The sequence below is a fragment of the Myripristis murdjan genome, chromosome 14 (genome assembly GCF_902150065.1).
Source record: "Myripristis murdjan chromosome 14, fMyrMur1.1, whole genome shotgun sequence".
Classification (NCBI taxonomy): Eukaryota; Metazoa; Chordata; class Actinopteri; order Holocentriformes; family Holocentridae; genus Myripristis; species Myripristis murdjan.
In genome coordinates this window covers 8649753-8674404 of record NC_043993.1, presented here as the reverse complement: position 1 = coordinate 8674404, position 24652 = coordinate 8649753, and the positions used below count along the sequence as shown (strand labels likewise).

The 24652-nt window shown below is 41.0% G+C and overlaps 1 protein-coding gene across 1 annotated transcript in view; it reads left to right on the top strand.

The window, feature by feature from the left end:
* Positions 1–24652, top strand: part of sh3pxd2b (SH3 and PX domains 2B) — a 47371-nt gene that overhangs the window by 4989 nt on the left and 17730 nt on the right. Inside the window, 2 exon segments of the mRNA XM_030068341.1 lie at positions 12336–12411; positions 20645–20721. Coding sequence (XP_029924201.1) covers positions 12336–12411; positions 20645–20721 — 153 coding nt within the window.

Here is a 24652-nt window from a genome sequence, read left to right as displayed (position 1 = left end):
CCACTCCGAACCCCTACATTATAAAAGCATCTGTACACAGTTCCTCATTGGTCGAACTGGCACTCGATAGCTATTAGAGCCACAATAACTGAGGTAGAGAGTCAAGTTGACATTAAAAGACCAGCTCTGGAGGAAAACCCTCAGCTGCAGTCCTCATAACAGTGCCAATTCCACACAAGTCTTTGGTTATCCAATAACATTTTTACTAGTTTTTGTTTCAAACTGAATTTAGGGTATTTAAATGATTTGTACCCTGTGTAAACACTGCCAAAAATGACTGTCCATCGTGTTTAGCGTACTTTAGCAGACGCCTTCACGTGTCGTCGTGATGAGTCTGGACAGAGTTGCTTAAATGACAGTGTTTTGCAAGGCTTGCTCTACTTTGTCATCAGTGGTATGCGTGCGGTAGTGGCTTCAAGGTGCACTGCACAAAATTGCCAAGGGTCAATTGAAGTGAACATGTAAAGTGGGAATAAGTAGGAGTAAATCTAAGCAGTCCTCCCTGCAGTCGACCCTCGACAGTTTTGCGTAGTGTAGCTTTTAAGATGTGAGTTTATTTGCAAACTCTGTTAAGATTGCCTTTGCTCTCCGGTGGTTAGACATATATTAACATAGCTTCAAAGGGGGAATAATTAATCTGTAACCTTTGCTGACCTCTATCAGCAAACACTATCAACTGCAGTAACAACCATAGACCTCGTCCTCTCCTGCACAAGTCTCTGTCCACTTTAATTATGGTAGCCTAGGTTTTGTATTGAGAGCGGGTCCTTTTAGCCTTTGCAACTGAAATGTCTTGTGATGCCGGGAGATTGGGAGTCTTCACATTCCAGTGGGTAAGGAGTTTTATGTTCCAAAACAGGGCTGGAAAGTGAGTTAGAAAAGCCAGAAATCTCTGCACCTGGTGAAGCAATCACTGCACCATTGGTATTTACCAATTGGATTTAACTGTATCTTCTCCTGCAGATGGTCATTTCTACACTATGGGGCATTAAAAATTTTAGCCATTGCTTTGTAATAGTCCACCTCATATTAATGGTTGATAGTTGCATTTGTTTCTTCCTTAAATCATTATGTTACCAAGTGACATCACCACGAACCCGTCATATCACTGATGTTTTGAAACAGATGAGCTCGTATTAATACTGCCAGCCGAGTCACCTGATATTTTCAGCAACATGTTGGTCAGCCCCAGCTGGTGCCCGCCTGCCCCTGCCCTGGCATTCAGCTGCTTCCTGCTGTGTTGATAACCTGTGGGTGGGCTGTCAGTGGTGAGGGAGATGTAGAAAACCCAGCTGGAGAGATTACAGGCCCTTCTCTTATCTCGCGTTAGGTTTGGCATTAAGGCATAAAACTGACTTGGGTGTGTGGAGCGACCGAGCATTTGTGGCTAAATCTGCCATCATAACGACCTATTGAACAGATTATTAATACTTTGTGGTCATTGTTTTCAGTATTCTATCAGTATGTTTTTTTTAATTCATTTTAAAAAAGTCAATAGTGCTACAGTGTTGCTCTGATTGTCATATTATACAATAACATGTTCATGTTATACAGAAACTGCCTTGATTTTTGAGTGTACACATTTTCCCTTCCCTGACTTCATTTACCGGTATATGTTGGTGCTTTCACATCAAGTGTCATGTCAGATGTTTGTCCAGAACATAGTGACATAATGTTGAATCATTCGGCTTCTCTCACACTCTGCCTGCACTTCCTTTCCCCTCTTCCCTTTGTCTGGCAGTCCTTCCCTTTTCTCCCTTTCTTGCTTTAGCGTGGGTCTCTTGTCCTGTGATTTGATGCTCTCTTCCCTGTGACAGCCCAGTGTTGCAGGTGGAGTTAAAATGAGTAATGAAAGGCTGGTAGCAAATGGCAGATATAGTGTTCCCGCTCAGAGCAAAACCTCTGAGCCAGAAAGGAAGTCTTATTCATCTCATCCTCTCAGGGTAGCCTGTCCACGCAGCCGATGCCTAAATTGAACTTGGGCAACATGGTTTTATGTTTGATGAGGATAGAGTTGAATCACAGAGAAAAGTACATTCTGACATCAGTCTGTACGCTGACGTTTTACCTCGATCTTTTGTAACTGAATGAGGCATTATCATTTTTTTTTTAACAACCAAATACAGACTAGGTGATACTTTGTAGACAGTGAACCTGACAACAACAGGACAACACATAGAGATGGTGTAGTGTCACTGCAATATCGCATTCCTTTGTCTTTAAATGGTAGATTGTGTTACATTGGCTAGTGCAACAATGTGTCCTCATCTTTTTTAGATTAAAGTAAACTGTTAATGAAGGTGATAAATGAAACACAGCATAGTATTACTTCCACCACATCAAAGAAAGACTTGAAAACAAGGTCAGCATCATGACTGAATGTGTGTTCTCTGTAATTAGTGATAGCCCCCATGTCTGAGAGTACACATCTCCTGAAACTGCTTGACAGAGAGCCAGAGGTTCTTCTGACCTGCGATATGTCTGATGGTAAACACCCACCCCTCTTTCTTCTAAAAAACATAGTTACTATGTTGCTGCTCACCTTAAGTAACATTAGGGAGAGTTATGTCCATTTCTTCACTGAGTTCAGCTCAGTTCAGCTCAGATCTTTATTGTTCCACAAGGGGAAATCTGTTTTGCAGCAGGGCACAGTAAAAACAGTAATACATGGCTGTGTTGTCAACGGAGAGGCTGACGTAACAGCCCATCAACTGAATTTATGCATGCATGCATGCAATAGCAAGTCTATTAAGAAAGCTATTTAGTACTGAGCAAACTTGAAATAAATTTAACGTGAACCAGTTTTCATCTTCACATAAAAATCAGTGGGGTGTGTCCCTTTGTCCCGTCATGACCACCCCTGAGTAAATGCCTACAACAAACTGACTGATGCCTTGCTTCAGAGAGATGGAAAGTGCAGTTTTTTTTTTTTTTCGTTGCCATGGGGTCATCCCAGCGGCTTTGTAATTGTATTTCCATGCCACCAAGCACAGTTTCCATGCTGTACACGTGTCTGCACAGTGATCCAGTTTCCCCAGTCTTTTAGACATGCAAAAACTCCAACAATCCAACTTATCTTTGTGCTATACAGTTGAATGACATCCAATCTGTTGCTTCTTGTCTGTTCAGTCCATCTCTCACATATTTTCCATACGCAGAAATTAAGTCTCAAAGCCTAAAAATATTTAATAGTTTGCTGAGAGCAATAGGCCTCCACAACACAGCAAAAAGTGCTTATTTCCTACTAGTGCAGAGTGACTTGGGCATTTTTCCACCAAAATGCATCTAAATCCTTAAGTAATTCATTGTGTTCTGGAAACCTGGTGTTGTTACTTAGAAAATGCTGAGTGAAAGATGGATTTACTTTGCTTTAGCACAATGGGCTGTTAGGGGTAGGATTTAGCTGGGATTTAGAAGTTGAGGGCTGCGTTTACCTCTGCAGGGCTGTGAAATCCAACAGTATGAATCAAAGAGAATCCTTTCCTTCCATACAAGCATGTGAACTTGTGCTTCGGAGATTCTTGTCTTTATGATTCAGTGAACTTTTACATCAGCAGAGCACTCTGTTTCACTCTTTAACCATTTGAATCTTTTTTTGTTTATGACTGTTGGGAATGGAGGTGGTTTCTAGGCAGTATGTCCCAGGCTCACGCCATGCCAAATATGTAATGGGAGAATGTTTTTTTTGTTTTGTTTTGTTTGTTTTGTTTTTTTTTTTGCATTCTGGTTCCTTGACCACTGTTTCTCTCTCTTTCTTTGTTTCGTTCTGCCTTTCTTTCTTTTGGATAGGCTCTGAAAAATAGCACACCTGCTCTTACATAATGATTACTGGCATCAAACTAAACCTCACCATTAAATCCTATTGAAGTTTTTGTTGTTTTTAAAGGTATTTTTGAACCTTTTTACTTAAAAAAAAATAGCAACAAAAATTTGGAGGCTATAAACAGCTGATTTTCAAACTACACAACAAACATCAGGTAACTTTTTTTACCCCCAAAATTGCTATATGCATTTTGGCTTGAAACCCTTCAATTCTCCTTGTTGGAATAATCAGCAGTTTGGAGTTTTGTGTGCTGAGAGAGCACATGGCTGGGATGGTAGACCGGGAGCCAGGAAATGCATGTCTACACCAAGTCTCCTCCATGGGATGTTGACCCAGCTCAACCGGCCGCATGTTTTCAGTTGTTTATGACCCAGTGCTGTGGTCCTGCGGTTGTCAGTGGTCACAGCACAAGAAGAGGTACCCGTTGGCAAAAAGCACCCCCAGCAAATGATAGAAGTTGAGTTAAAATGCACATTTTAGCACTTCCTAGCAGCATATTGTAGTGTAGTGAGAAGGAAACCAGCCATTTAACTGGGACCAGGTTCGTGTCCTTTTATCGGCAAGTGTCCTCCCCTGCTGAAATTTCCTTGAGAGGACAGAGAATCCCAACTAGTCCCACGGGGGCTGCTGTGTAGCTGACCCCTGCTGGAGGCGGGTAAGCTAAAAGAGAATATCCCTGCAGGGAGTAATAATGTACCACATTAACATTATCCAGACCCTGTCTAGCCTCAGATTTAACATCCTGGTGTCCACTGCACACAATTGTTGGCAATCAGTGCCTTTACCGTGGATGACTGATTGTATGAAATTGCTGAACAGCTCAACTATTCCACATCCTAATATATATTTCTCATAGAAGTTGAAATTAAAGACGTGCACAAACTGTCTTGGATAGTGATGTGTTTGCCATCTTCCACATTAAGTGAGCAGAACTGTTGAACAGAGGCCGCAGTTATCCTTCGGTTCTCAGCAAGGTGCCCCCTGCCAACACATTAGCATATGCTGCATTGAATGAGTCTGTACTTGCGAGCATTATCTAAACCAGTGGTTCTCAAATGGGGTACATGTACCCCTAGGGGTACTGTGGAGTACTGCAGAGGGTACGTGAGATCTTTTTTAAAAATGTTAATTTAGAAATATATATATATGTATATCAGTCATGCATAATTCCTAAAAATAATTAACTGATATTGTAAGAATTTCAATAAATTTCATTCAGTTCTCCCTCCAGGTTTCCTGAAAGTGTTAAATGTGTGGGTTTGTGGTAGAAATGTCCTGCCTTGCTTGTCGAGACTAAAATCCAGAAGATGGATTAGTGGTTGAAACGTAGCAGCAATACAGCTGAAAACAAGGAGAAAGAAGTGAAAAAGAAGCAAAAACAGAAACAATAAAATGTCCTCAATATCAGGTTGTGGTTTCACGCACTATTTTTTTCCCTACTGAAACTTTTTTGCACCGGTCAGGGGGAACTTGGCTGCAAAAATATTATTAAGGGGGTACATTATAGAAAAAAAGTATGAGAACCACTGATCTAAAGCAGTAGTTCTCAGACTTTCATAATTTCAATTTTTTTAAGGCCCCAACATATCCAATAAAAACAGGTGGAAAATAGGCAAAAATTCCCTCTGCACCAAGGGGTTAATGTCATGCCTCACCCCTCCCTGCCCTTCCCCTCCCCACTTCAAATAAAGTAAGAAAGACTCAGTATGGCCTGGGTAATGTAGCCAGGTTTATTTTGGAACTATTTTACATAAGCTACTGCTATTTATTTGGTGCAGTTATTTTTATCTCTACAAATTCAATTGCTCACTGCTTTCACTTCCTATTGAAGCTGAAAAAGCTGTAAAAAAAAAAGAAAAGTCCCTGTTATTTTTGTATCACACTTTTTTGCGTCCTAAATGAAACTGCCAGATATATCTTTTTTAAGATTACATAACTTAGAGTTGATACATGTTTTTATTTTCTCACTTTTGAGACAATAGGACTTCCCCATTGTCACGCCACATAGTTTATACCAAAGTCTTTGCATAGAACACCTCAGTAAACAGTCAACCAAGGGCACATGGATGATACTGATGTTCACATTACAAACGTGGTGTATCTCTTTAAGAAATGAGTTGCCCACATTGTGTGAAAAATTACCTCCAGTCGGAATGTACAGTAGACTGAGTCAAAGAATCAGATTATTATCAAGACAGAAATGGCACAGAGAGCAGCCATTGTCCCGGAGCCTCTCACACTCTCATTCACAACAGTCTGGTGCGACTCACATCGCCTTTACGAGGTCTTTGTTTGCAGACTGGTTGATGTGGTCACAGAGGATATGGACTAGACAAATGATAGCCCTCTGGAAAATTACGTTAGTCTCCGACCCAGCAAGAATTTGTCAAATGAAATGAAGCGTTTGAACACTTGTCATATTGCTGGATGTAGTAAGAGACTGGTCATGTGACATTGCCACAATTGGGAGCTCTGTTTCCTATCCTGTGATCTCACCCCAACCATATAGAACTATTCCTATGGAAAGTTTTACATGCATCCCTTATTGCAGATGATATATCAATGGCCTATGTTTGTGGATGAAATTTCAGTCAACCAGCCCCATTTGAAAATACAATTCCAGCACATTTTTAACTAAAATAAGTGAAACTTAATGATCCAGATAGAGACATTATAGATAATTAGATGAAGGTGCAGAAAAAAGATATATGTATATGCAAACAGTGCAATAAAAAACTTACTGAATATACACCCACTCTACACCCTGGCCTCCTTGTGGACTGAACTGAGAGGTTTCATGCAGCTGTATTGCACTGTGATTGGTGTATGGTGTCATGCATTTATTATGATGCTAATCTGTATACTGTAACACAGCATGCACTTCCTTCCAACTGAGATCAACACAGCAGGGCATCATTAAGGGAAAAAAAACATACTTCAATATAGCTTACAATAAGCATGCGAAGCTTGGCTCTGCTCCGCCTTGGTCTGCTGTCATCCCCCTGCCTGTAAAGCATGAATATTTGATGTTTGGTACATGATGTAACTGGCTGCTTGGAGAGACATCCTTACTCCGTCCAGATTCCTTTTCTCATTTGAGCGTCTCTGATTACAGAGTAGATACAGGGGTTAGAGTAGAGATGGTAAGACTGGGTGTGTCTTGCTCACTGTCGGACGCATGGGAACAATTACAGCATGTGGGGTACTGGCTCGTTTTTTTTCTGTTCGTGTCTCTCTCTTTCTCTCTGCTTCTCTCTCTCTCTCTTTTGCTCTCTCTCTGTCCATATCACGTCTCTCAAAATCAGTGTCTCTGTGATGAGGCATCTGACTCTTCAGCCAGGTGGATGGACGCCATAGGTTTAGGGCTCTTTTGTTCTTCCTTTCTGAATCCCCTGTTATTGTCTCTTCATGCCTGTGAGACTAAAGACGACTTCACTTTAACTCTTTGTGTTTGTTTTTCTCCTTGGCTACACTGGGAAAGAGGGTTCAGGGCTCTCGTTTTATCTTTTCTGTGTGTCTTTGTTTGACAGAGAAGATGGTAGGTCTAATTGTGTGTTGAGCTTTAACAGTCAGAGCCAGGCAGCAGTTATGTACCCTCAACCATAATTGGACTGGTGCTCATGCTTGACAGGAGATCTGGGGCCTCATATGTAAAAGATTATTCTTTACAAATGTATTTCCCAGCAAATCCAAGCCAAAGTTTTGATCTCAAAAATCAAAAGGAGGCTATTTTGTTGTCTGAATCAGCAAGTAACTTGAGATAGAGAACAAATCTCATTTTTTTGCTATATTGCTCCTGTTATGATGATTTAAGAACATTATGGTTCCATCGTATTCTATTAAAAAATCCTGAAGTATTCTGGTATTCGGACTACATTAAACTAGAGTGGCTGTTCACTCATGACCCTTTTGGCTGTGCTACCTATGTGTCAAGGGCTTGGAGGAGAAGACAGGATGCTTTGTTTAATCGATAATCTTCTGTTTATCCTAAGTATATTGTCTTGATGGTCTTGATTGTCTGACCTCCTTTTAGTTTTTCTTTCCCTTTTTTTTGTGTTCATTACCTCACCGTGAAATTTGAATAACACCAGATATGGTGTCCTGTAAGCCCATGAGGGCTGGGCTATGTTTATTAGCATGACACCAAAATAAAAAAAATAATTCATTCATTCATTCATATAATCCATAATCAGAAAAAAAAATTCCAAAACTGATTTCTGTCATCATCCAAGTATGATTGTGATTATGATTTGTTGTTTCATGATATTGTCAGACATTTTTTTTTCATGCATGAGGCTCCACTGTTTCTCTCAGCTTTTCTGTAACAATCAGCTCTCCACTGTGGCCTTATCATGATGGACTGCTTGTTCATGTTTTTTGGCCAGCTTTGTCCATTTTTAAAGAGAAGGAGAATATTAATCAGAGCGTGAGTTTATTCAGTCAAACATTCATGATGAATTGGATTTAGATAAAAACCAGTTTCACATTAGGTACCTTTCACATCATGCTCGATGATTTGTTGAGCTCGCGAGCGCCTTTGAGGCTCTGCCGAGGTTTCGAAGATTAGGTTATCGATTAAAAGAGACCGTTGAACTCCCATGCATATGAAATGATGCAATTACAAAAAATGATCTAATAGACACTGGAGATTTAGAAGCATTAGGTTTGAACAGGAGTTATTGGAGAAAAGAAGTGGAGGAGGGAAAAAGAGAAGAATCAGGGATGGTTCAGCGTCCACAAGACGGTGCCATTAAAACTCTGCAACAAATGGCCAAGATTGGAAGCCCACTTTCCTGCTAAAAGGATGTGCACATCTGAAAATTCCTTTGTACATCGTAATGTAAAACATATGTTTTCCTACAGTATATCCTTGAACATGAATCATTGCTCTTCCTGGCTTGGATGGCATTCTTACAGGCCAGATAATGATAACTATTCACAGCACAGAGTATGTGGTCCTTTCAAAACAGGGTCAGATAGTTTTTGCAGATTGGAGCACCAGATGGATGAGGCTTACTGTGTCAGGACAGTTCAGAAAGTGGCAGGTAAATCGTTAATCATGGAAGAGAACTATAATAAATTGAATTCTGGACGTCTAAAGTTTCATTGCCCTGTGGCACACACCTCCTATCTGGCACCTCAGTAGTCTGAAACCGTAAAATAGTATTTGAAAACGCTACTTGGCGCAGGGCCTTTCCCATACCCTCTCTCTCTCACTTTACCTCATATCACACCTCTTCCCGCCTTTCTCTGCTAGTTTTGGCTGAATCCAGGATCTGACTGTTATTGTTTCTTTCAGATTTGCCGATGGACGTTTTCGGACAGCTTAAGTCTGCTTCATTTTTACAGCTGGGTGTGCACAGTGGTGCTTTAATTCTGCTAACTGAGGAAAGAAAACGCATATGATGACATGGAAAAATCTGTCTATCTCTCTGTCTATCTATCCTGCAAAAACCCACTCTATGAATTTATAAGGACTGTGACTTAATATCAACTACTGAAAGATTTCAGTGAAAATGAAGTCTTAGCAGATGGAATGCTAAAGCCTTTCTGTGCTCTATGCAGTGGTACAAGTGGCTCACAGGTTAGGATTCAGAAATAAGTGTACCGCCAAAACTATTTCATGTTTAGAATTAATCTGCCAATAATGTGTCTTAAGGACAGCAAGCTGGATGCTTTTCATTCTCATTTCTGAGAGAAAAAACAAACTAGGACTTTGTATTCCTTCTTGTTCCTTTTCCTGTGATTCATGTTCCTTTATTGTTGTACATTCAGGCGTAGGAATGAATCTCACATACCGGTCCAGGTTCACAGATTTTTAACGGAGAAGGGAATGAAAACATCCGCGGTTTATCAGCAGACCAAATTGGCTGACCTTCAGATGCCTCCATGGAGCACAGCCTTGAAAGATACCACTTTATCAGGTTCACACTGAGCAGAGCACACTCAGAGAAGTGTCTTTTTTTCCACAGTGTATAGAGCTCAGGGCTGTCTTAATCCTGGGCTCTTTGTTGTGAACTGAGTGAGACAGTTTCTAGAATCATCCAACTCTGATTTGAGTTCAACGCTAACCAGCCACTTTATAGAGCACTTCCAACTAGCCCCAACTAATTGTATCTTAATGCCCAGGGGTACTTTAGTTTCAGTTCCACTACAATGACTGTGGCTGGAAACAGGAGAAAGCTACAGATCAGCACGCAGTGGGTGAATACACGGTTCACCTTCAGAGTTACAGAAATAAACCTCACTACATCAGCTAGCCTATATCAAGTTAATGTTATTTTCTTTAAAAAAAAAAAAATGCTTAACTTTAGAAACCATATAGTATAAATCACTAGCATCTTACTACACAAAGTTTTTAACTTTGGATCAAAATCGTACATGCTAAAGTTTTAGTGCAGTTCAGTTCAGTCATTTATCATGCCATAAGGGGAAATTCAGCTTGCAACAAGGTACAATAAAAATAACAGAAGACACAGTGACAGTAAAAACAGTAAAAGAAATACAATGGCACATAAAACCTTACAATAAAAATCAATAAAAATACAAAAGGGGCCTATAAATCCAGTAGATGAACAGTGTATGGTAAGATGTAATATATTTATATGTATAAAGTGCTAGAATGTGCAATCTCACAGAAATGGAAAGTGCAGTAGTCGTACTGTGTGCAAATTAAGATTAGTTACTCCAGATAGAAAAAAATGGAATCATATATGTATTGCATTTTGACCTTTGTGGTCTGAAGCTTCAGTCTGAAGGGAGAGGGTCAAATTCCTCCAAAGCCAGGGTGGTCTGAGTTTTTTCAACCTAGCCGTGGTACCCAGTGGCCAATAAATGAGTACATGGATGGTTTTGGTGTTCAGTGATGACACCTAATAGGGCAACTGACAAACAGAGCAGTCTCTCAAAAACTCGATGCATGCCATTAACCCTGAGCTATCTCCACAGTCAAAAGTGACTCGGTTAGCTCTGCGCCAACTTTTCCCATCTTTTTTCAATTTAATACTTCTATTTGATTTGGAAATTTGATTTGCAGGCAGCTAAAAAAGTTAAACCAACCACTTAACAAACAACTGTAAATATAAATAACAGTCAACAGGCATGAGATTAAAAATCAATAAATATCCAAGGCAGGGATCCAAACAGGAAACTCTTAACCATAAAGTGCATATTCTGGATAGGCTCATTCACTATTTATCACTGTCTGATAATAAATGACACAGTATGTACAGGGTATGGTTAGGTGAGGATACATTAAAAGCAACAATGGTTATTTGTACATGTTCAATAATCATAGTCAATTAATGTCTAGTGGGGAGAAGACTAAAGGAGTTTCTGGACAGCACATTCATCAAATACTTCCCTTCTCTCCTCTTAACAACATTTTTCTTCAGTAGAATTATATAATTCAAAATGCAGACTCTCTATTCTCAAACATTTGACTGAGTGCCTTTTTTTTTTTCTTTTCTTTTTTTCTCAAGAACCATACAGGGATCCATAAGCGATGACAAAGTGCAGATCTGCTGTCAGGAAAAGAGCTCGCAGGCAGCATCATGCCTGCGTTTTGTTGTGCTGAGAATGTAATGGGCTGCTCAGCTGGACTAAGAGTGATGCAATGCTTTTTAAGGCAGTGTGTATGTGGAGACAGAGAGAGAGAGAGAGAGACAGAGAGAGAAAGAGTTGAAAAGAAAGATGAAGAATGAAAAGAGAGAGCTCAGAGTTCATTGGTCAACACAGCCAGGTGTCATTTTATTGGCCTCCAGCTGCTTGGCGTATGCAGCTGGAGCCATGAAACACACGCACACGCACGCACACACACACACACACACACACACACACACACACATATGGATGTGTACACAGCCATGTGCATGCAAGAAAGCATATGGATGGATATAGAGCCGAAGAGAGAAGACTTAATGGCTAAAACGGCACGAACACCGCCCGCAGTGCATTGTGTAGAGTGGAGAGAGAGGTAGAAGGAAGTGTATGAGAGACCAACCAAGAGACCAACATTATTGATTTTATAGAATGACAATCAGACAGTGTCATTTTATTGGCCTCCTCTGGGAGAGAGAAAGATACAGAAAGAGACCTTTTCAGACCCAGAGAAATGGAGATCAAGAGAAAGAGAAAGAGAAAGAGAGAGAGAGAGACAGTAGGGAACCACTAGTCTCTGGCCTATTAAAACTGGAGCAACAGAAATGTTCCACTATGTCAGTGGGGCCTTGTTGCTAGCAGCCCCATAGCAGCAGCAGAGACAGCAGCATATCTACTGGAAAGGAAAAACCATACCATCTGCTCAGTGCATTCCTAATCACTGGCAGGCTTCGCTTTACTGGCTGAATTCCTTGTAGGAACTGCTGATTTGTAAAAATGTGAACCCCTCTACTCCAGCCCCAGCTATCCTGTTGTGTGTAATAAGAAGTGCATGTTTTTGTGTGTGGTCATATATTTGTGTGTGCACTGTATTCTGCGTAATCGTTCGTTTTAATTGATCCCTGTCTTCCAGATGGAATTGCTGGATAAATTCCCGGTGGAAGGAGGCCAGAAAGACCCCAAGCGCAGGATCATTCCTTTCCTGCCTGGTAAGAGTTAAACACACCATCCCCCCAATGCACCTATACACAAATAAACACACACACACACACAGCTACACACTTAACACAATAATCTGCGGCATTTTCATATAAACAATAGTGATTCAACCCAGTGTTGAGACGTTCTTTCTCGGTAAAGGGTCTGACAAATAGGAAGTGACATGTTTTGGGTTGAAACAGAAGAAGAACTGGGTAGGTCGAATGAGCATCGATAGCCACCACTCACTGAAAGTCACACTTCATCTTAACGTAACAGAAAATCCAAGGAAAAAGACGTCACAGTATAGATGACATGCCTTGATTGCACGCTGATCTCTGGGACGTGCATATTGGCAAAGATGTAACCAAACTTGGGGAGAAGAAAAAAAAAAAAAAAAAAAAAAAAAACTCAAGGATTACCACTTTAATCACTTTGTTTTTCCTTCTTGGCCTGTCTGTCTGTCTCACCCCCTGCCCCCCCCTTTGATTTTTTTTTTTTTTTTTCTTTCACAAACACAAACACACACTGGGTTAAACTGTAGACCCAGACAGCAGTGAGTCACCGAGGTAAGCAGGATGTGCTGCTTAGTTTGACCAGAATAACTTACTGCAGCCACCCTGTTTCTGTGCACCAAGCATGATTTTGTTTTTCCATCTGCATTTTAAACATTTAGCTGACGCTCTCATGCGGACCCGCTTACGGAGTCAGAAGGTTGGCATGAATTTCACAGCACATGTGGCGCTTGATGGAAACAGTTGTTGCTCTTTATATCAGGTTGGCAATACATCGGGCCTCTATCGGCTTTTTATTTAAATATCCACCACCCATAAATATCTGTCCACAGCCAGTATGTTGGAGTTTGCTCACGGACGACAGCTGCATATTGTAAAACTATCCGTAAAACCTACAATAATTTATTTTTCTTTGTATGTTTCCATATTTATTCGTTTTATTGTTCCGCTATGTGTTATATGGTGGATTGTAGTATGGGTTTCAATGGAGAGTTTTAGTGTAACATGTTCAAAATGTCGCAAAGAAGGCTGTTGACTGAATTCTTGTGATTTTTTTGGCCTGAATCTGATCAACTTTATCCTGTAACCTTATGTAACCCTCGCGTGGATTGAATCTGCCAGCTTTTGATGGGAGTCGGTTTCTGTCATGGCTTGGCTGCACCGTCATCTTGTCGAAGCCTTAAAAGATTAAGATCAGTATGTTACTTTTTAGGAGTTGCCAAACGTCTCTTGCAGGCGTAAGTGGCAGCGATGTTTATTTTGAATGGGGGGAGGGTGGGGGGGGGCTTTGGGTGTACTTGACTTAACTTATGAAACGGAGCAGCTGAGTTCCTGGTGAAAGTAATCCTTTATGAGTGTCTTGGAGAAAGCCTCACCCCAGAAGCCCCGCCCACCTCTTCCCTGCTGGGCTTAGCATGGGTGGGGGATAGGCTTTTTTTTTTTTTTTTTTTTTTTTTTGGTCAGAGGTCTGGAACTCATTGAGGGAGCAGACACACACACAAACACATGCACACACACTCTCTGTTTGATGAAGGAGGAAGCAAGAAAGAGAGACAGACAGAGAGGCTGGAGAGCAAAAGGAATCCACTTGATGCTGCTCTTATTCACTGTCTGGAGGGGAGGTGTGTGTGTGTGTGTGTGTGTGTGTGTGTGTGTGACTGGTTCGGTGGGGGGCTGACCATGGATAGTGTGAGCCTACACATCCTCATATTTACCGCTGTCTGCTTCATCCCTATTTCGGTTGGGCAATTATAGATTTAGTTCAGTGTGTTCCTGAGGGTCGGTTGATCCACTCGCTCCTACTGTTTTCAGTCACAATGTTTTATTTTTCCTTTCTTTTTTCCCCTTAATGAAAAGATTCTGAGCTGATATTTGTTCAGGTGGTTTTCATTTAACTCGTACCTCTCTTTCCCTTCTTAGATCTCCGCTTCTATGCCCACTTATATTTCAGAAAGTGACAGGAAACACATTCTGTAGCTGTTTGACATGCCGCCCTGTTTTTTTTTTTTTTTTTTTTTTTTTGTGGCTGCTGGTATTAAAAAAAAAAAAAAAACATATCCTATTGTGGGCAATGCACGTTTGACTTGCAGGATGCAACTAAATCACCAGCGGTGCCAGTCACTCTTTATGCCTGCTATTAATTCTGCTATACAGTTATTAATTCTTACTATACTTCTAACTGGTTGACAGCCAAACCTGTAAAAGCTGCCTTGCCCAACAGTATGGCAGACTAACATAATACGAAATAGCTGTCGCGATTTGGTTGACCAGTCATATAAAAACTATGTGGCTTGAACAGGAAACTACAAACTGAGTAACAGTGTTACTCCTTCAAATATATATATTTTTTTTCCACTCAGTGCCTCTCTTCAAATAAAACAAGATGGTGGTGGAGAAGTGGGTTTGTGACCTGAAGGTTGCTGGTTCAAATCCATTCTCCACTCCCCCATTAACTACTATTGATGTGAAGTTTTGCACAGTTTTCTGACTGGGCTCTCACAGGCCTCTGCAAATACACTGTGATCATAATTTAGAGTACTCAAGAATATGGTGATTTTTGGTAATTTATGATATATTACAGATTATAGTTACACTGAGATTGCCTACCTAAATGTCGGGCATGTCCTATCATCATCGTGCCTTATGTGGGCCACAAATTAGTGTGTTACACTTCTGATCATAACTGAAGCAATAATTACCTTATTAGGGCTAATTAATCAGGTTTCAGAGTGCAGGACTGAAACAGCAGTTAACTTGTTTACACCAAGCTCAAGTCCTGGATGCTAGTTGACTTTTAGGTCTGTTTAAAAAAACATATTCGAGACCAGAAGTGGAAGACAAGTTGTATACAGCTCCCTGGAGTAACTGTGTCGGGCTGTGTGTTTTCAGAAGATTATGTATACTCTGTTCCTGGATAAATAAAGGTTTATGAAAAAAATTGAGATGATCAAGCATGACTTATCCCAGCTCAGATCGGACACTTCTCTTTGAAGGCTGAGAATTAACATGGGTCTGATTTGTAAAAGAAGGCTCCTGACAAGCCAGACCATATGGTGGCAAAAATCCTTCACTGACGGTGCAAAAGTCTGGTCTGAGGACTCAGACCAAACTAACAAGGCACGGAAGTGGTTTTCCTTTCATGGCTTGGTTTGTTCAAGGCCCCAAGCTGTTTTTACGCCGCTGCTATAGCCTCACATCAGCAAAGCGGCCTGTCTGCCTGTGTACATTGCAGAATGTCTACTGCGGTCCGTGCCAGATTTACTCACCATATGCTTCGCTATCACATTTGTTCCGAGTCCATCCTTGACCTTTAAGAACAGATTTCCAAGTTCCAAAATGTATGCAGTCTTGACTTATGTCTAAATAGTTGTATTATTATTATTTTTTTTTTATACAGCCGTCAAACAGTTTTTCAGGCACAAGATGACACCGTATGTGCGGAGTGTCTCACTTGAATCCCTCACACACGATGCATGGTTTTCACACAGCATACGTGACAGTTGGGAAAAGTGATCCATTTGAAACATTTGCCCCGAAGCCCTGAATGATGCTTTCTAATGCCCAGTGTCAGAAGGTCACCCTTTGAAATATAGTTCCTGTGCCCTTGACCATTCATCCTAAATCCTAGGTTGTTAAACTAAAAGCCAAGCTGAAATGTGTGCCTGTGTGTTTTTTTTTTGTTTTTTTTTTTCTTTTTTGGCCCCTACATGATAAAAGAGCTGATACGCCTTCATGAGCTTTGGTCCCAGAAAGAGACTATAAATTTGTAACCTGGACTGACAAAAAAGATTTTTCCCACTAAATGATAGATGTCCATTCAGCCACTATGCTTGACTGGAGATTTCTCTGCCTACCACTGGAGGAGGCACAGAGCGTTCTTTAAATTTGACCTTACAAACCAGGGCTTTAAGAGTGTTATTGTGGAGCTGAATAACTTGCATTCTCATGTTGGCACTGCCCTCCGTGAAGGGCAGAGCGAGCAACAAAATAACAGAACAGCTTCAACGGCCCCTGTTGCTCATGCCTCATTCCCGTCACGTTCGTGTTTTGTCTCAGTGTATTATTCCCCTCAGGCTGCGGAGAGAAAAAAGCAATCATTGCTCTTGTCTGCTTGAGTGCGGCCCACCGGCAGCATACCTGTCTTTTACAACAGCTCATGAAGTTGTGTCTGCCCTTAGTCAGCAACTTACACAAGAACACAGTAATTATAGCCGACAAACACGGGCACACACCTCATTGCTTCACGTTTTGACTTAGCAGCCCCATTTACATGCCTTTCTCGAGGTTTAGCCAGCCAAAACCCACTGAAGAGCAAGATTAGGGTCAGACACTGGAGGAATTTATATCTGATTCATCCACTTAGATGCAGACTAAGAGGTGAACACAGGGCAACACCAGTTTGTCTGACTGTTTTTCCATTTAACCAATCCCTCTTTCTCCCTGAGAGGTCAGTAAGAATGACCCTCAGTGTGTTCCCATCTCTCTCTCTGTCTCCCTCCCTCACTCTCCCCAGGAAACAAAAGTTGTTTGATACCCCCGGTGGCTGCCGGCCCTCAGATTTACCATAAAGTCTGCCCTGCCTAAGCCTCGGCTCCAAGGCAGCGGTTTCCTTCCCCTCCGCTCCCCAAACAAGTCCTTTTCATCAGCTGCACCCATGAGCTGCCGTGCATACAGAGTGGGCAGTGTTGAGTCAACGCTTTTTCTCCTGACCCCAGAGAGCTTTGGAAAACTGTCAAGAAAGCTTTCTATTTGAGGTCTGTCGAGGGGAGGAGAGAGAGAAAAAAGACAGAGAGAGGAGGAGGGGGAGACTTGACTTTCATCTAACTCTTTAGTTTTAGAAGCTGCCCAGACAGAGCGTCTGCTTTCGGTTACTTTGGCAACATGTCGACAACACCTTTGATGAGATTTGGAATGTCTTGTCCATTCTCAATCTCTTTAATCTCCTTTTTAATCTTCTCCCACACACAGTCAGTGTACCCACCGCCACCCGCCCCCACCCTCTGCATAAATGTGGTGGGAAATTAGACTGACCGAAACATTCTCTGGTCTGCGCTGTCCTCGGTAATGACATATATGAAATATTCAAGATAAACAGGCAAATTATTCAAGGCCGTCCAAATCAAAGGCTACAACAACTGGATCAGGAAATTAGGCGCCTCCGATGTTGAAGATTCGAGCTGCTCACATGGGTCATTCATCCATAATGTTAAGGTTATACTGATCCACTACTTCATATTTTCATATTTATTCTCAAGCCAACCAGCTGCAGTTCTTACTAGGACTGAAGAATACAGTGGACAAATCATATCACAAGTAATTTTAGAGATATTAGGGTTGTGATATGCTTCACAATTGTCGTAGGAATGATCATTTTTGTATCATATTTTTAATTTCCCCCGTAAAAAAACTTGTCAAAACAGTGGTGTGATTTTTGCTGTGGTCTGCACCAAGCAAACATGTTTTCTTACATTTGGAGAATACAATTTGTAGGCCAGGGTGTCGCTGTTACATCATAATACTTCACTTAAAACAATATTTTGATGCACATTTTACCTTTGGATATTACACTTGGCCATATTTAAGTTTTGATACTATTCTGATTAATTGTTCAGCCCTAATTTTTACTATCCTCCAGCACTGACACTTAAGTTCTTAAGTAGTGGTAGTAGTTGCCATTTGTTAGCATTTTCGAGACTTCCAAAAAAAAAATCTTGGGAGAAATTGGGGCTTTCCTGATTACTTCAAAGTCATTTGTGAACAGAAAGATTTTCACACTTCTTCACACAAAATCTTACAACAACCAATGGCTTAGTTGGTTATGATGACCAATCCTACCCCTGTTTTTTTTTTTTTTTTTTTTTTTGCCATTCTTGGGGGGAAAAAAAGATAAATAAATAACAGATTGGCCTCAGAAATGGACATGGTAGCTAGCTACCCAGATATTTTTAAGGTTCAGTAGCAAGCTAGAATGACTGCAGTTGTAAATTGCGTGGGTGAAGCTGGTAGCAGCACTGCCAGCTGCATTAGGTTTAGCTTCATGGGGAAACATGCAGATGAAAACATTCAAGTTTTAAATGTCAGCTTAAATCATTGTGTGAAAAGCCCATGTGTTTACCCATAGAGAAAATGTGTTTGATCCTGAATTCCACATGGTTTATAGTCAACATTAACCCATATCCAAACATGTACCACGTCCTTATAGGTGCTTCTGTATCAGTCAGATTGTGTGTTAGTGTATTATGTGTCTGGCAGCCATTGCTGGGTGACTTTGGCTTGTCAAAACTGAAATGCACAAACATATTAATTGACTAGTGAGGAATCCAACAGGAAAAAACATGATTTAGCAGGCACATGTTAAATATTACCACTGCTTTCCTTAGAAACGCATATGAAAAACAGAGTTGAGGGCATGCCTGAAGTGAGGAAATGTAAATGAGTGTGTTTTTCTCCACTTACTGCCTCTCTCTGTTTTTTCCCCACCCACCTGAGTCAGCTCGTAGGCCGCAGTCAGGGCAGGAATGGTTGGATATCCAGTGCAGCGTGGAGGCGGGGGTGTTGAAGGTCGGGTGTTGGTGGTTGCAGTTCCTGTGTTAAGTGTTTGAGATCCGCAGTCAAGAACATATGCTTTCCACACATTTTGCCTCTCCTCTCGCACTTTTCTCCCTCTCCCACTCTGTCAAGATATGGATACCCATTAGCTGACAGATTGAGCAAGTTGACGTCACAAGACAGACAGTAAAACATGCACAGCATTCACATAGACTGATATTATAGGCCTAACACAAACATGAGTATGTGTCTGTCGTCAATCACTATCGATTTGTCACTTAATCGCTCATTTGCTCCCTCGCTCGCTCTCTCTCTGTCTCACACACACATGCACACACATGCACACACAAACACAGCAGACCAGACATCTGTGGTATGGAGCTCTATGGTTTAAGGAAACAGAAGAAAAGCCATTTCAGGCAACATGTTTAAAAAGGCGGACAAAGAAGGGGTTGCCTCCGATCTCCGATGCGAGAGCTTCATGTTTCAGCAAGTCTGCCTTAAACGCTTTCCGAACAAACACCACAAGCCCTTGATGAAGCGATACAGTAACTTTCTGAAACACTGTCCCTTTTTGCACTCAGGATCTTGTTACAGTCTTGACTTAATTCCCAGTTCCCAAGAGCTGCCTCGGTGAATTTTTTTTTTTTTTTACAAAACCCTTCCAAGCTAAAATGGAGGAGAAAATAGATGTTGGCTCTCGGATTTCCTGCATACCATAAAAGTTGGAAGAGTGTTTTAAGAGGCCTATTTGTAGCCATTTCTTGTTATTGTTATAGCGACCCCAGCTCCTCCATGCCTGTGGTTACTTGCAACTGGAGATAAGAACTGGGGAGTAGCATGTCGCACAAACGTAATTCACTTTCCCAAAATCATTTATTCATGAGTTAGAAAGGCCAGCTATTCACCTAGCTCTTAACCCAGCTCATTGTGCTGTCAGGGAGTTATTGATGAAGCTGCTGTATTGTGTTTGCATGCTAATGGACTAGCCATGCATTCCAAAACCAGCATCTCCTTATTGCCCTTCACTGGATATGCAACTTTTTTATTAAATGTTATTAAGATGCTCTACTTAAGAGCATCAGCAAAATGAAAATGTAAAATTGTTCTCAAGGTGAAGTGTTGCTGTATCAAGAATTTTTTATTCATAACCACAACTAAATCATAAATGACAACACTGTATAATTGCATGAGTGTGAGTGTAATGTTTTTTTTTTTTTAATATACATCACAAGTTTTAAGCATTTGTCAGCAGGTGGGTTACACTGTTTCAAGGGTTGTACATGAGCTGTTTTGTGTAGGTTAGCGTGTCCACCAGCTTGAATCAAGGTTAAATTACAAAAAGCAAGATCATGAACATTGGAAACAAAGGCAGTACTCTTTATCAACTTAAAACTTGTATATCATCATTAGATTTCCATTAAAATCACAATGTCTGTCAAAAAATGTCAATAAAGCTTCAGTAAAGCTACACATTTGTACTGTAGCCTCAGCATCTCCATGTTCAAGTGTTCCTCATCAGGAAATGTAAGGCATCATGAACATGTTACACGCACACGATGAAAACATTGGCCAAAGACTTTCCTGGAAAAAAGAATCTGTATTGACAACTGAAACTGATTAGAAATTGGAATTCTCTGTGCCATCGGTCTCTAACACTGTTGTTCTTGATTTGTTCCAGGGAAGATCCTGTTCAGAAGGAGTCACATCCGAGATGTGGCCATGAAACGCCTGAGGCCCATCAACGAGTACTGCAGGGTGAGTACCTTGACCCCTGCACATGGCCTGAGCCTGCAAAACTAACTGTGATTTAGAAGAATCCAAGAAAGTTAAAATGGGTATTTGCCATGTGTTGGTCATGTTTGCCTATGATTCATGTGTGTCACTTTGACCAGCAAGCAATAAAACTGCTGCATCCTCAAGACAGACTACTATACCAAACTGAAAAGTGCAGTGTTCAACGGAAAATTAAAAAAAAAAAAAAAAAGAAGAAGAAGAAGTATCCCATATTCCGTTCAAGTATAGCACAGGAAAATGGAAAATAATCTTTTTATGCACTCGATGTTTATTTAAGCAACTTGCATAACTATTTTTTGAGCACATGCTATGTTAGATTGAGAGCTGATCAGGCCATCTGGCTGCAAGACAGCTGGTTTGTGGCTGAACTCAATAACTCTTGCAATGAATCCCTTGTTCCAAATTTGCCCAATTAGTAACCTTTATCTTCTCCTCTCTGATATCCCAGCTGTCAAACAGATAGACAGTTTATCGGTTTAAAATTCCACACACACAAGGATACAATGGGGTCATGTCCATTACAAATTAAGCACAGACACATTATAAGCTTTCCAGGTTTTTAGGATCGCAGTGTTCCAAGAGTAGCCGAATGAGTGATGTTATTGCCCCGGCTTCCTAAATTGGTGCTGCGTGGTGTGTGGCATAATGAGCGGGCTGACATCTGGGAGCTCAGTGCTCAAGTTCGGTGACAGCAGCCGCCCACCCTGCTGATGTGTCCTGAAGTGAAGCGTTGAATCCTCAGCAGCTCCACAGGTGCTTTTCTCACCGTGCACTCTGCCCACCCTGCAGCGGTGTGCAACACGTGTGCTTCCACTTGAGCCGGCTCTGGGCAGTTGCTTCTTTTTTTTGGTATTTGTGTAGCTAAATAAGAGGACAGACCTACTGCCATGAAAAGTTTATTTTTAAAGTGGTGCATACCAAAGGTAATTGTCATGTGGTGATCAGTGGGACAATAAATATTATCTTTCAGAAGGCCCAATTTTATCCAACTATAAAAGCAATACATATATAGCAAGGCTCACGTTCCTTATTTCCATACTATACCATGCTATGAATGTTTACACTCATATTCAAACTCCTTTAAAATTTTTAAAACTCGACTTTAAAAGGGAGTGAAGTGTGTGTGGTGACGTGTTGGTGGAATTCCCACAGTCCTGTACATATCCTGATAAATGGATAATGTACAGCCTGTGCATTATCCCGCTTATTACATGGTTCCTTAGCAAGGACATGAATCATTTGACACAAGATATTGATTTAAAATGCTTTTATTACAGCCCTAAAGTGATTTACCAGCTCCCACCAAAGAAAGTGCTGAAACAGGGCTGCAAGCTGAGAAATGTGTGTAGCTGCAGTCTGTAGCATCCACGGGCTACACTGTAACAGAACAGAAGCCGTAACAATGTCAACAAATCCATGAAGATTGCTGCTCATCCATAAGCCAACAATAAATTCTCTCGCGAAATTATTTAAAGGTAATAGTAGAAAAATCTTTGATGTTTTTAACTTTGGTTTGCATGCAGTAACTAAGGAGTTACATATTTTGGCTCCATGTGAACTTGATTTTAAATCGAGCCAGTGAGGTGATGATGTGAAGCCGCGGTGTGCTGTTGGGGTGGGGAGCTGGTATCTCGTGTTGTGGTGGTAACTATCTGGTTGTCAGGAAGCCCAGCTAAAGACAGAGAGCTGGCTGGCGCTGAGTTTGCTCCAGTCAGCATATCCACAGCCCAGAGCTCATATCGTTGTTTAGTTTTAAAGAGCTTTCCTTTGAGTCTCTAAACCACACACACACACACACACACACACTCACACCTTTTTGGTCTTTTTGAGGGGGGAAATTTGAGAATGTTTTTGCAAGGTAGGTCTGACCTATCCCTTCGTCATGCCCTTTTTGCATGTTCAACACTACTCGCTTTTATCGCGGAGTGGCTGCTCTTATCCAAAATGGTGCCTTGCAAAACATTCTCTGTGCAAATTACTCTCTTTGCTGATAAAACACATCTTATGTGGTGCTGATACAGGCCCTTCGTCAGTTCTTCCTTCCTCAATAGAAACAACAGAGGCCAAGGCCCGTTGCAGTTAGTGAGATTTTGATTATCTATAATAAACAGTGGTGAGGATGGGCAGGGGCGGTCAGTGTAAGGCTCTGCTTCACTGAGAGGGTCGTTTGGGGTTAGAGGAATGTACAGCTGCTCTAGGCAACAGCTTTTACCACTTATGTGAAAAAATAGGGGTTTAGGGGGAGGAATGGGGCGTGTAGTTGGTTTGTCTCTGGGTGTGGATGTTTATGGGAATACTTTTCACATTTTCAAGTCAGTGGGATTGCTTCAGTCAAAGTTGTTCTTGTGGAAGTGTCTGAGAGGTTGCTCTCATTTATGATCTCATTTAATTGAGCCTTCGGTTTTTCTTTTTTTCAATCCACCATTGCATCCAAATAGACTTAATTTTTGCATGTTCAGGTATTATTAACTCCAGTGCTTGCAACCCTTTCTCACTGCCATTGTACGAGAGTAATATGATGTCTTTTGTATTTTGTATATTGCGGTATCGTGGTACTGCATAAGGTTTGTCGTTTCCTGGTTTTAAAGGCTGTATTACCTTACGTTTATACTGTTATAGCTGGTGTATTATTTGCCTCTATTTGCTAGGTCATCATGTGTAAACATCTAATAAGAGCACCACTACTCATGCCTACAATATTTGCCACAAAATTGTCTGTATCGCCCTACCCAAGTTTAATATTGAACTTTACCATTTACCCTTTACTGTACACATGGTCCATTAACCAGCATTTCAGTGAAATTGAGCCGGTGACAATACCTAAGACAAAATGTTGTTAATGTTACAAATATTGGCAGGCAAATATACCTCTGACCAATCAGGGAGGACATCCAGTTGATTGACAACTCAGCTGACCACTCGCCGGTCAGATCAAACTTTTCTGTCCCACCGTACATCTTTGATTCAATTTGGCTCCGCCTGCCTCACTAGTTGGAGAACTGAAATGCGTTTGGCGTGTGGAGCAGCTGTGGAGAGGGAGTGGGAGGGAGCAGCGCTTATCAAATCAATCTGATTACAAAGAGATGAACTGAAGAACAACACTACAAAGCATCCAATGACGTCACCCACTCTTGAGTTTTAACCCTTGAAGAAGAGAATTTGATTTAACACCTAAACCTCCACAGTTTGACATATCTCATGAGGAGGATACACTTGTTGTCGTCTATCTGTCTCAGACAGACACACATTAGTTAACACCCCTAAAAAGATGTTTTAGTTTTTCTAATCCTGTTAAATCCTCTCACCGTGGGGTTCACAGCCCCGCCTAGGTGATGAGTTTCAACCACCTCCATATGTAGTAAGGTTGACAAGGTGAAACTGGAGAGCCATTATCCTTATTTTCATGTTTTTCTCAGAAAAAAAGCTGCATCAGCCCTTCTGTCATGCAGCTTAGGCCTCACCCTGACTCATATGGAATTCCCCTGGTTGTGAAATCTTATGTTATTATTCCAGGCAGGAAAGACATTTGGCAACAAACTGGGATCATGTGCATAAACCAAGAGTAAGACTGCTGAGGATGACTGGTTGGGTCATACAACTTAATGAGGGCTAGTACTTCAAAAGCTTTGTATCAGTTTTGGAAAAAATATGCTGTTATTATAAATATTTTCACCTGTCACTAATCATTTTGCACAACATTTTGTAAACAAAAGCATTAAGGTTTGTCTTAACTTTAATAATACTTGGTTAATAATACTTGGTAATGTGCTTTAGTGTCATGTCAGTGTTTTTTTTAAGAATTGGGTTCAAACAGTGGATACCTTCATTTGGAATATGAGACATACTTGTCTTCTGAGATAATCTATCAAAAGATAAAGCTCGCTGGAGCCAT